Source organism: Pinus tabuliformis, chromosome 9, assembly GCF_031772625.1.
Source record: "Pinus tabuliformis cultivar Carrire ecotype Pingquan chromosome 9, CPIR1, whole genome shotgun sequence".
Taxonomy (NCBI): domain Eukaryota; kingdom Viridiplantae; phylum Streptophyta; class Pinopsida; order Pinales; family Pinaceae; genus Pinus; species Pinus tabuliformis.
Genome location: NC_142307.1, coordinates 604,848,983 through 604,861,778, shown reverse-complemented (window position 1 = coordinate 604,861,778; position 12,796 = coordinate 604,848,983). Strand labels below are relative to the sequence as shown.

General features: G+C 34.9%; 1 protein-coding gene across 1 annotated transcript; it reads left to right on the top strand.

Moving 5' to 3' along the window:
- Positions 1 to 496: 496 nt before the first annotated feature.
- LOC149150033 (uncharacterized) lies at positions 497 to 1,306 on the top strand. Its single transcript, XM_089442673.1, has one exon. It carries the CDS (start codon positions 497 to 499, stop codon positions 1,304 to 1,306), a length of 810 nt encoding a protein of 269 aa, XP_089298799.1.
- Positions 1,307 to 12,796: the final 11,490 nt, after the last annotated feature.

Sequence of the window (12,796 nt, the reverse complement as noted above, 5' to 3'; positions counted from 1 at the left end):
ATTCCCTTCTCCTGGGTGGAGCATCCACCAAAATAACCAAAGCTTTTGACACAGTCCTCAGAAATTATTACAGAGTTTCAAGAGCTTTAGCCAATGAGAGAAAAAGCAAAGTCTTCAGCTGGAATATAGACCAGCATGAACTCACAAGCATTACTACTCTCGTCGGGTTCAAAGGCCAAGCAATATGGGACAGGTTTAAGTACCTTGGCCTTCCCATCATATCTAGAGTCAACGAAAGATTACTATGGAGCGAAATAATTTCTAAAATTAAAACTAAAATTGTTGTGTGGAGAGGCTACTAGTTGACTAAGGGAGGCAAAGTTATTTTAATCAAATCCTTGCTGTCTGTGCTTCCAATCTTCCAGGCATCTTTTCTTCTTGCACCAAGAAACGTGATGGAGCAGATCTCCAAACTTCTTAGAGACTTCTTGTGGCAGGGAGGTAAGGGCAACAAAAAAAAATGCATTTGGTGAACTAGGAAGTGGTTAAAAAATCGATGGCAGAGGGCGGGCTGCAAATAAGAGACCCCACACTCGTCAATTTAGCACTGGGAGGAAAGATTTTGTGGAAGCTGATCCACGAGCCCACACACCTGGTTAGTGTCACTCTGCGTTCAAAGTATGGACCCAACAAATCTCTCAGCAATCTGTATAATGCTAACACAACAAATTGCACGCAGGTGTGGAAATTATGCTGCAAAAGCAACAATTTCTTCAAAAAACTGGTCTACAGAATACCTGGCAACGACAAACGTACTCATATGTGGCTCAACAACATTATGGGGAAAGAACCTCTCGCCAAAAACGTGGACATAACAGATCTCAGAGACTGGCTGGAGCGAGCAGGAGTTAACAGCTTATATGACCTTTTGAATTGGGATCAGCGTGGAGATTGGGCAGGTTGGGATTTTCATGGAGTCCCTGCCCGGTTATCTCTTCAACAAACCTTGCTCGTAGATCTGCTGGAGGACGCTGCCCCTGTCAATAGATCCATGAAAGATAGCTGGGGTTGGGGCCAGACCGGTGTATACACCACAACAGCTGGATATAGAGTTTTGCAGGCCTCAAGAAATAGCAGTCAAACACCGGCTTTCTGGAAAAACGTTTGGGAATCACTAGCCTTACCAAAAGTGAACTTCTTCTTCTGGACCCTGGTACATAATAAACTTCTAACGGGTGATAATCTGGAGAAAAGGAACATAGTAGGGCCTCATAGATGCGTGTTATGCAACAACAACTTCGAAACAGCCCAGCACCTATTCTTGGATTGCATTTTTGCTAAAGAGGTCTGGGGATTCATTTTATAGGACTTTTAGATTTCAGTCCCTTCCCAGAATTTTGTTTCAGATCTCTTTGCCTCATGGAGTCTTTTCTATCCTTAATGAATCCCTCCCAAATCATTTTGGCACAAAATCTGGATAGTGCTTCCCAAATATGTATGTTGGCAGCTTTGGTTGGCATGCAATTAGCTGATTTTCAAAGAGATGTGGCACTCCCCATTGCAGGTAGTTGCAAAAGCTAAATCCTTCCTCCTGGAATCGGCCCAACAACAGTATTTTGAAGTAGATCCTTTGTTACTACCCAAAGAAAAGAGGTGGCTAGGCCCTCTGGTGCCTTATCCGCGTAAGTATCTCCTCTCCGCACAAATCGTCAATCCGGATTGGTGCATAAGAGATGATGATGACACTTTTCAATCTTGGTGGCGGTCTCAAAATTTATCCACAATTTTCTTTGATGGGGAATCCAAAGGGAACCCTGGTGTCGCCGATGCTGGGGGAGGTCATCTACTCTCCGGACGGGTCTTCAAAAGACTGCTTCTGCTGGGGATTAGGCTAGAAATCCAACAATCAAGCAGAGATCCTTGGTCTTCTCAAAGCATGCCTTATTGCAAGAGACAAAGGAGTCAAAGACCTTCAAGTTTTTGGAGATTCAAAGATAATAATAAAAAAAATAAACTTGGTGACATTGTTCAGCAATGTCAGCCTCAACAAAATTTTTGATAGATTGAAGAGAGTTTTTCTAGACTTTGACTCGTGTAAGTTTTATCATATTCTTAGAAATTCAAATAGTGAAGGTGATCAGATGGCGAACAAAGGCAGGTCACTCATGAAAGGACTGCTAATTGTAAACAATGAAAGTTTTGTTCAAATGTCCTGAAAATGTAGTAGATCAAAAACAACGGAAGTTAGAATTCTACATTGGAACAGGGGTCGCTTTGGCAAAGACCCATAATCTCTTCAGATAAATAAATTCCATACTCGTTACAGTTAAAAAAAAAAAGCAAAAAGTATTTATTTGTTTATTTATTTATTTATTATTATTATTATTATTATTATTTTCCAAGATAACTAATTAACTGATCATTTGGTATTCATTTATGTTCAGTTTGTGATATAATTAGTAACATATTTAGTTGATATGAATAGTTTAAACACATTATTTGATGAATTAATTAATAACACTTTAGATTTTTATGCTAATATTTCATATTTATGTGAATTTATATACAAGGATAATACCTATATATCATATTTTCATAGATATAGTAATCAAACTCATTATTTAACTTATTATCTTTTTAATTGATATTTTATAAGATTCCCTACAACATTATGGTTTTAGTTGTACTTAGATGAAGATAAATAAGCAAATTAACCCATTCATTATTTGAACTAATATCTATATTTTTATCCTAGTAATTAGCATCAATATGAATTTATTGAGTTGAAAATATTATCCTTAATTACTTTTAAATAAAAACTTAAGGAAATAATAAATTATTTTACCTTTAATGTTCTTAGTTCATATTATTTTAATTAAATATAAATAGTTGTATTTAATTAGACATAGATTTATATTAAATAAATTTAACAAATTAACCAACTTATTAATTAAATATCTAATTCTTCTCTAAATTTAGGTCGGGTCAAATATAGTTGTTTCCAATCAATTATAGCAGTTACCTTTGGTCAAATTGGTTGTTTCTTTCTAGCCGTTGGAATGTTCGGTCTCTCTATTTAATATGTTGCCATGCTCCGATTCTTCATCATGTCCTACGATGAACCACACTTGCTAGTTCAAAACATGTTCACAATAGATTTCGATGTGATTATCGCCAAAATCATGTTTCGAACATTTAAACCATATTTTTTAATAAATAATTATTTTTTAATATTAATAATAAAATTATTAAAATACTTATTTAATTCATTTTATTCCCTCAAAAACTTTGTTAATTTGAATATTTATTTTGCAAAGTAAAATTTTATTAATAAAAAATATGATTTTTTACGATAGATTTTTCGGCGTAAATCACATGGCATTTCATTTGTCGATGCGTTTTGAACCAACCAACCAGCGTGGTTCATCGTCAGGACAATTTGAATGAACAGATCTTGCTTTACGTTTTAAATAGATAAAGCAGAACATCCAACGGGTAAATCTCAAGGCCAGGTAATGGCTAAATTGACAACAACTAGATTTGCCTAGAAAATGGTTAGTTTGGACAGGAATAGGGGTAAAATTTTATTAAATAAGTTAATTATGCTAGTTATATTTTTACTAAAATCAAAGTAAGTGAACCAATTTTATAAGCTTATAATTATAAATATATATTATAAAATAAATAATTTAAAATTAGTAGTAAGTTAACAAAGTTATTAAATATAAATATTAGTGTAATTAATAGTTATTTGTAAAAATTATTAAATAAATAAATAGTTAGTTAACTTTATATATATATAATTAATTATAAAATAAATTAATTATAAATTACTAGTTATTTATAAAACATATTAAACATATAATTAATGGAGTAATATAAAGGTTGGAATGAATATTTTAATAAATAAAATTTATTAATAGTTTATTTAAGGGTTAAAAATAGTATATTATCATAGATTAAATTCAATATTATTTACCTTCTGATAATAAAAAAAGGAAAAAAAAAAAACTAATAGCATAAAATAACCATACCTCAAAAATATCAACCCCATATAAGAACAGAGGCCACACGAAACAAGAAACAAGGGGAAAATACTTACAAGACAACAAGAAAAAGCTATACCAAGGGAGGGGAAGAGAGGAAGAAAATGACTAGGAGGAGAGGGCTGGGACCCAACAACTGCTAATCTTCTAGCCATCCTCTCCATTGAGATTTTTTGGACTTTTTTCAATCTCAAGGGCTTCCCTAAATTTCTGGTGATGGAATTGAGACACTCTAGCAATAACACCACCCTCCTCGATGCAAACATGATGATTAGTTTTCTCCACATGTTCTGCTAATGCAGCACACTTGGTTCTCTTATGCTTAAGGTCAGCTGCATGCTCACTAATCCTTTGATTAATGGAGCGACCAGTTTCACCAATATAGGGGGTCCCACATGAACAAGGAATAATGTATACCCCTTTCATGTCCTTAGGGTCAATAGGATCCTTCACTGATCCGAGGGACCTACGAATGGTGTTAAGAGGTCTGAAGGTCGAGGGGACATTATGCTTCTTAAGGATCCTCGCAATCCTATCCGTGGTCCCCTGAACAAACGGAAGATGGACCCCAGGAATCTGTTCCTTCTTATCTCTTTTAGTTAACGAATTCCTAGCTGCTTTGAGGAAAGCCCTCTGTCCCATATGTCGACTATAACTGTTCTCAACAAAGACATTAAGGAGATGGGATTTCTCCTCCTCAAAGCTCTTTTCATCAGAGATCCTTAAGGCACGAGTAGCAAGGGTGTTGAGAACCCCCAACTTCTGAGCTGGGAAATGGTGCGAACTAGCATAAAGATACTGCTCCGAATGAGTTTTCTTAGGAAACACACAGTGGGAGAGGGAGCCATCACTATTCTTAGAGATAAGAATATCAAGGAAAGGGAGGCAACCATCGACTTCTTGTTCCTTAGTGAACTTAATGGTTGAGGATTGACTATTGAGACACTCAAAGAAGAGATCTAACTCCTCTTGGCTGTGAGACCAGATGACATTAGTGTCATCTACATATCTTTTTCGAAGCTTAGGAAGGAGGCGAGCAGAGTTTAGAGCCTTGGATTCAAAATCTTCCATAAAAAGATTTGCAACAATAGGGGATAGGGGTGAGCCCATCGCAACCCCACAGGTTTGCTTAAAGAACTCACCTTCAAAACTGAAAAAGGTGGAAGTGAGGCAGATCTCAACTAGCCGAACGGTGTTAGGATCAGTTAGGTGGTTGATTACCTCCATGGACTCATTTATAGGAATGCAAGTGTACAAGGAAACAACATCACAACTAACAAGAATGTCCTCAGAGTCAAGCTTAATGCCCTTGAGTTCGTTAATAAAGGAAGCGAAGTCTTTAACGAAGGACTCCATATGGCCAACCAAGGGCCTAAGCCTTAACACAAGGAACTTAGCAAGAAGGTAGGTAGGACCTCCAATGAAGTTGACAATGGGCCTTAAGGGAGATCCTTCCTTGTGAATTTTAGGGAGACCATAGATCCTAGGAGTGATGGTGTTGCTCTCAATAAGTTTATGGTGAAGGGAACTCGTAGATCTACAGGATTTAATGGCAAGGGCCACCTTCCTAGAAATCTTTTTCAGTAGGTTATTGGGAAGCTTTTTATATCTACCACTATTATGAAGATGATCCAACATCTTATTGTGGTAATATATCCTGTTAAGAATGACGATAGCACCACCTTTGTCGGCTTTTAGAGCAATGATATCTTTGTTCTGCTTTAATGATCTGAGGGCTACCGATTCTTCCTTTCTGAGGTTACTATTGCGGGACTTTGCCCTTCTTAAGACAACATCTAAGTCAATTTAGTCGTTACCTGGCCTTGAGATTTACCTGTTGGATGTTTTGTTTTATCTATTTAAAACACAAAGCAAGATTTGTTCATTCAACTTGTCCTGACGATGAACCACACTGGTTGGTTCGAAACGCATCGAAAAATGAAATGCCATGTGATTTACGCCCAAAAATCTATTGTAAACTTGATATGGATCACAGAAGCCTCAATTAACCAAAAAAATATGATGACAACCATCTTATATTAAAATTTCATTGTACACGAAGACTCTTCTTTATTGCGGAATTTGACAATTTGAGAGCATTATAATTTCAAGAGTAAGTGTTGCTCCACATATCTGGAAAAAGGTATCAGTCTTGAAATGTATGTATCCAACTTTTATAAGCTAATTTATATAATTGTATTAGTTTATAATTAAATTAATAAATATAAAATTATCTAATCCTTTTGATAATAATTGTCGTAGCAGACGAATAATTCTTCCCTTTTCAAATCTCCATTGGGCGACGAATAATTACACCTTTCTGTTGTTTCAAACTTTCGTCGGTGACCTCTGTACTGCTTATCTAGACTACATTCATTTTTCCTTTAATTTTAATGTTTATCTTAACTATATTGACTTTATATTTATTTTTAACTATATACCGTTTATACTGACTTTTTCATTTTGATTGTTTTTAGATATTGTTTTTTTTTTTCTTGCTCAGAGCATAAAGAAAAGGAGTTGTTTACTGATGCGGAGGAATTGTCTGGACAGCCAAAAGTCGCTGGAATCTCGGCAAACAAAATTCAAAAAATCTTGTAGAGATAGTATTTGAATCGTGTTTTTGATGATGGAAATGGATTCAGCACCATCAAAAACGTCTAGGACACTTAAAATTTTGAAGTTTAACAATTATAACTTGGACTTACAAAAATATTTGCCGGATTTTCTCTAAATATGACTGAAATTTCCATAACATTCCAAGGAATTCCTCCGGCTAGTTAGACTACGGCTAAATAAAATAGAAAAAACACTCCATTAAGAGTCACCGATTTATCTTGACTTTCTTTCTTGCCAATAACATAAAGAGTGTAAAAAGAAAACCTCTACTATATTAACTAATTTATGTCGATATCAATTCTATATATTTATTTATACAAAAAAAGAATATTTTAATATTGTACATACTAAAATATTCAATTTCTAAATAAACAAATAATTAAAAATAAAATAAAAAATATCAAATACTTCATAATAAGATTAATAAGGAGATGTCTAATTCATTCAATTCTTAATATAAAAATAATATGTGATATTTAAAAATATTCATAATAATAAACAAATTTAATGTGGGTTACTCATAAAATATTTTAATATCCAAGAGGAGGTAATATTGACATATACTTAAAAATACATTAATACCAAAAAAATTTAATGTGGACAATTTAATCTCTAGATAAAATATCTCAATACACAGGCTATGCAAAATATTTTAATACCAATTATGTATATATTATATATATTTTAAAATTTGTTTTGTATATGTCCTGTAAAGCAACAACAAAAATTTAATTTTATGGGTAAAATATTTGAAGTAGTCTCACTATTTTACATTTTGATATTTTTTAGGTATATATATTTTTTTGCCAATTTTCCCTAAAATCCAATAAAAAAAAATTGGACTAACAAGTTTAATATAGCATTCCAAAATACAATTTAAACAATTAAAAAATACACATTGTATATGTAAGAAAAACAAATTCATTGGGATCTATAAAAGACTGAGAGAGATCCAATTTTTTTCATATTTTACAGTTTAAAATAAGTTTGCACCTGAGGAGATTTATCCCACTTGCAAACTAAATATGTGATTAAGATATATCTATACTGATATAATAATTTTTCATTAACAAAAAAATTGATAAAATCCTTCTTCTATTAAAATTTCTTAGTTTAAACACACTCTTTTCTATTGTACAATTTTATATTTTGAAAGCATTTTGATGTTAGGAGGAATCACCTGTAACTTACAACAACCCTTAAAATCCATATATTTGAGATCTTTGAGCTCTCCGATTTCAGATGGCAATGATTCTAAATGACAACATCCATTGAGATAAAAAATTGAGATTTTTGACATCTCTCATTTCACATGGAAATGATTTTAACCATTTACATCCTTTGAGGTGTAAAAACTATTTGTTTGAAATATTCTCAATGTCTGAATGCATATCATCAATTTCAGTATAATTCAGACCAATATTTATTTATTTTATTTTATTTTTATTTTTTATCTTTTCTTCTTCAAGAAAGAAAAAACTCACAACTTTTTATTAAATAAAAATATGTTTACATAAGTATTGATATAACATATGTTCCATTATAATGCTTGTTACATATGATTGATAACTAGATATAGGGCACACAAATTCTGAAAGGAGCACAAGATGTACCTTAACAACAACCATCCACACATCATTCTAGCACCACCAGAAGATGCTCTGAACAATAAGATATGAAAAAGGAGATTCAGTGTATAAAACCCTAGGGTCAACAAGCACCATACCACATCACAGAGAGATTCAAAAAATATGCGTATGCATGCCCGACTAAATAAAAACCCAAGACACTGTGTAATCCCCTTCATTTGGGTCCCAAACAAAGTCATCCTACTCCTCTATGTTGATGAGTGCAGCCCTATCCAAATGGACTTTTAAAATTTTCCACTCACTTTTAAGTCTTGGTGGAATGGCTAGCCTTTTCCATCTAACCCAGTTATTCTAATCCCAATCCGAAATAGAATAAAGTGTGTTAAAAATTTGCTCTTCCATCCATCTCTAAAGGCCCCTTAAATTTTGTTGTTAATTTAAGGGGTTTTTCCCCATTATTCTATCCTCCCAGATAGAAATTGTTTTGCCATTCCTTGGATTTTTGGATATTTGATCTCTGATAAGAGGGAATATCCTTTTAACCAATTTCCAGATTTGGGTGCATGGCCTGTTTGGAATAGTATTAGTGAGTAGCTTTGTTCTATGACCATTCAAGTATTTCATAGTTAGCACTTTTTCCCACCCGTGGCCGATCCCATTTATCATTCTCTAGATAATTTTTGTCCCTAGGGCAATGTTCATTAGTCCTCGCAGTCTTATTGCTATACCTCCTTTTTCATAGTGAAGAGTAACTTGGTCCCATTTAACAACGCTAAATTTTTTATTATCTTGTTTTCCTCCTTGCTAGAGGAAGCCTCTAATTATCGGTTCCATTTGCTTTTGGGTGCTTGCCGGAGCCATAATGATTGCATACTAATATATAGGCAACGCTGAGAGAAGTGCTTTAATCAGTGTCACTCTTCCTGCCAGGTTGAGCCACATCACTCCCCGGTTCTGATTTTTTCCCTCATTTTCTCCACTTGCCTATTCCAGACTTCTGATTTTACCACTTCCTTTTCTAAGGGCAGCCCAAGATATGTGAAGTGGGTCCAATTTATTTGTGAGGGTATTTCCAGAATTTGTGAGATATGCTGCATTGTTTTTGTTGGAGTGTTCCAGCAATAAATTTTGCATTTGAGGTTATTTAAAGTTCCTCCTGAGGCTAGTAGAAATTCATCCTATACTTTTTTGAAACGTTTTACAATAATGTAGGGTGCCCCGCCTATGAGAAGGGTATCATCTGCAAAGAGAGAGTGGTTTATATCTTTGACTCCTCTCGAAATGTGGATCCCTATTATTTTTTTCTCTTTTCTCTGATTTTCTAACATAGCACTAAGCGATTCAACCATCATGATTTACAAGAAAGGAGAAATCGGATAGCCTTGCCTCAACCCTCGTGTGCTTTAGAATAATTTACTGGCTGACCATTGATTAAAGGAGCTATCCAGGGATTGGATAAACATGCCTGAATAATCTCTATGAAATTTGTTGAAAATCCAAACCTTTTGAGAGCTGCTGCAAGAAAGTTATGATTAACTCTATCAAAGGCATTAGCCATATCTAACTTCACAATCATTCCTCTTTCCTTTCTTTGGATACTATTGTGGATAGCCTCCTGTACAATTATCACATTTTCTGTGATTTGCCTCTTGGGGACAAATCCTCCTTGATTCTCTGAAATTATTTATGGGAGAAGTTTTTTCATTTTGTTTGCTAAGATTTTGGTAAGTATCTTATAAGATGAGTTGCATAGGGAGATTGGCCTATATCTATTAAAAGTTGTAGGATTGGGTTCTTTGGGAATGAGGGCTAAGAAGGGGGATTAGTATTTCCTCCAATATTTTTTTTCTGGAAAGCATTTTTAAACATTCTCATTAGGTCTTTTTTGATAATTTCTCAATGTTGTGTGTAAAAGGCCATTGTAGACCCATCTGGACCTGGTGCCTTATCAGGGTGGAGATTCCACATAGCTTCTCTGACTTCTTCCTTGGTAATTTCTTTGTCTAATTCCCTATTTTGTTGGTTGCTTACTTTTTTAATTTCTTCATTAGCTACTTGCTAGTCACTTATTGAAAGGAGTTCTTTAAAGTGTTTATAGGCTACATTTTTAACTGCTTCAACTCCTTTTATTTCTTGACCATTTACTTGAATCTATTCAATTTGATTTTTTGACCTCCTTATTTTCATTATATTATGAAAGAACGCTGTATTTTTTTCTCTGGATTTTAGCCAGAGGCATCTTGATTTCAGTATGCTCTCCTCTTCTTCTTACTTATTTTGCTTATATATTTCCAGATATATTTCCTTTTCTTGAATATGATCTTGCTAGATTTCTTCCTTGTTCTCTTTTTCCTTGCAAAGATAATCCATTTTTTTTTCAATTCGATATTCCGGGCTTTGTCCTGGAGATCATTTTCTCTTGCCCAATTTTTTAGGTGTATCCTTAGGTTCTTTAGCTTAGTTTCCCAAACATACTATGGAGATCCTATGACACTTTGTTTTCAGCTGTCCTTTATTTGTTTGTTAAAATTTTCCTTACTGTCCCAAATTGAATTATATCTGAAGGGAAGGGGTCCTTGATTTTCTAGTTTCCCCAAGGTTAACACCACCGGCTTATGATCTGAAGCTGAGTTGTAAACAATTTTACTTTTCACAAGGGTGTAAGTAGCTTCTATGCTTTCATGGATAATAATTCTATCCAGCCTTTCTTTTATGTCGTCTTTTCCAATTCTTTTGTTGTTCCAAGTGTATTTTCCATTGCTTGGCAAAATGTTTATTAATTTGTGTTCTTCTATTATTCCTTCAAGAGCTTCATCTTGATAGATCATTGTGGAAGATTCCACCAATTTTTTCTTCTGTATTCCTTATCAGATTTAAGTCTCCTCCTAGGATTAAGTGCCCACTTCGTCTTTCTGCTATTTCTTCTTTAACTGATTTCTAGCATTGTTCTTTCTCTCTATAGTGATTTGGAGAATACACATTTAAAATGCTATATTGTTCCTTTGTTTTGAGATTCCTCAACTCTGTTCTAATCAAGTGTCTGCTAATTTTTTGGGTCATTAGTTCCCATTTTCTTTTATCCCATATAGTGTTGATTCCTCCTGATGCTCTTGTGGCTTCTAATGCTATTTCTTCATAATTTTTTAGTTTTTGAATCATTTTTTGATTTTCTTGCTTGTTTAGTTTGGTCTCTTGGATCATATATGTGTCTGGTTGTTTCTTGACTAAAATGTCTCTCGCTGCATTGACTTTGAAGGAGGTGCCAAGGCCACGACAATTCCAAGAGACCACTATCATTATTTACTGTTATGTTGGTGTGATCCTCCCTTTCCTCTTTGCTAAGTTTTTTCATGACTTCCTCTTTGCTTCCTAAGGAATGATTCCATTAGCTATTGCATTCCTAGGGCCATTTCTTTAGCTGCTGCCTCATCTCTGATTTATTTATTGGATTTCCTTCCCACTTTTTTTGCTGATCCCAGGCTTGGGGAATTTCTTTGGCTTTGTTTATAGTGAAGATGCATTCCACTGAGGGTGGAGGTGGGGAGGATAAAGGGTTAGGGGTGGATATGAGAGTTAAATAGGTATGGTTTGAGGGAGGGGATCTGGGAGAGGGTGTATCAAAGGAGTCTTCTAGTGGCTCAAAAGGATTCATAGTTGTGTGATCAGGAGGAGTAACCTTCACTAGAGGCTGAGAGGTTGTTTCATTTGCTTCTTGGGACTAATACATATTTGATGTTGCCTGCCTGTTGGTAGGTTTTTTCCTTTTCACTTGTTTCTACGTAGGTTCTTGCTCTTCTACATTTTCATGCTCTAGTTTCTTAAGACACCTATTTGCAAAATGACCATACTCATGACACACCTTGCATTTAAATGGTATTTGCTTATAGTCCAGCTGCTGAATGTGTGTCCACTGGTCGACCTTGATCTTTATTGCTTCTGGGAGGCCTTTTCTAAGATCTACCTCCATACATATTCTTGTGCATGCGTGTATGTTGTCTTTTGGCTCACATCTATCAATATTATGTCTCCCCAGTAGTGAAGAGGAAGATGTGGGAGCCTGACCCACACCGGCACAATGCTTGGGACATCCATCTTCATATCAAAGTATGACATCCATCTATTTAGGTATAAACCTCTAGAGTCCATGAAGTAAGGTCCATTTCTAAATATTAGATATTTGTCCTCCTTTGATTCAAAGAGAAAGGTGTAGTATCCCCTTCCACAGAAACAAATTGCTATCTTCCCCTGTCTGGTTGCATTTCAGTTTCTTTCCACCCATTTTTGCACTGATTTGGGTGAAGGACATAGCCCTGTAAACTATCCAACAAGTCTGCGTTCTACGAGAGATATGGTTTCTCTTCTTGGAAGTGTTGGAGGATGAGAAATATCTGGGATAATTTCGAGTTTCTTTACAAATTTTTTGACTGATGGCCTATTTCTTGGAGCTCCATTCTCTGTGATCAGAGATGCAAAAGCTTCTGCGTTTTCTTCAATCCCTGGCTGTGTGGAAGAGTGGGGATTTCCCTCCTTATAGGGCTGCATGGTTTGGTTGGCCTCAGCACCAGGAGTTTGTGGAGGGAAGGATCTACAGGGGTAGCGGTC

What these genes read in the sequence shown, in the direction of transcription:
- LOC149150033 (XM_089442673.1), top strand. Translation starts at nt 497, where the DNA reads ATGGCAGAGGGCGGGCTGCAAATAAGAGACCCCACACTCGTCAATTTA.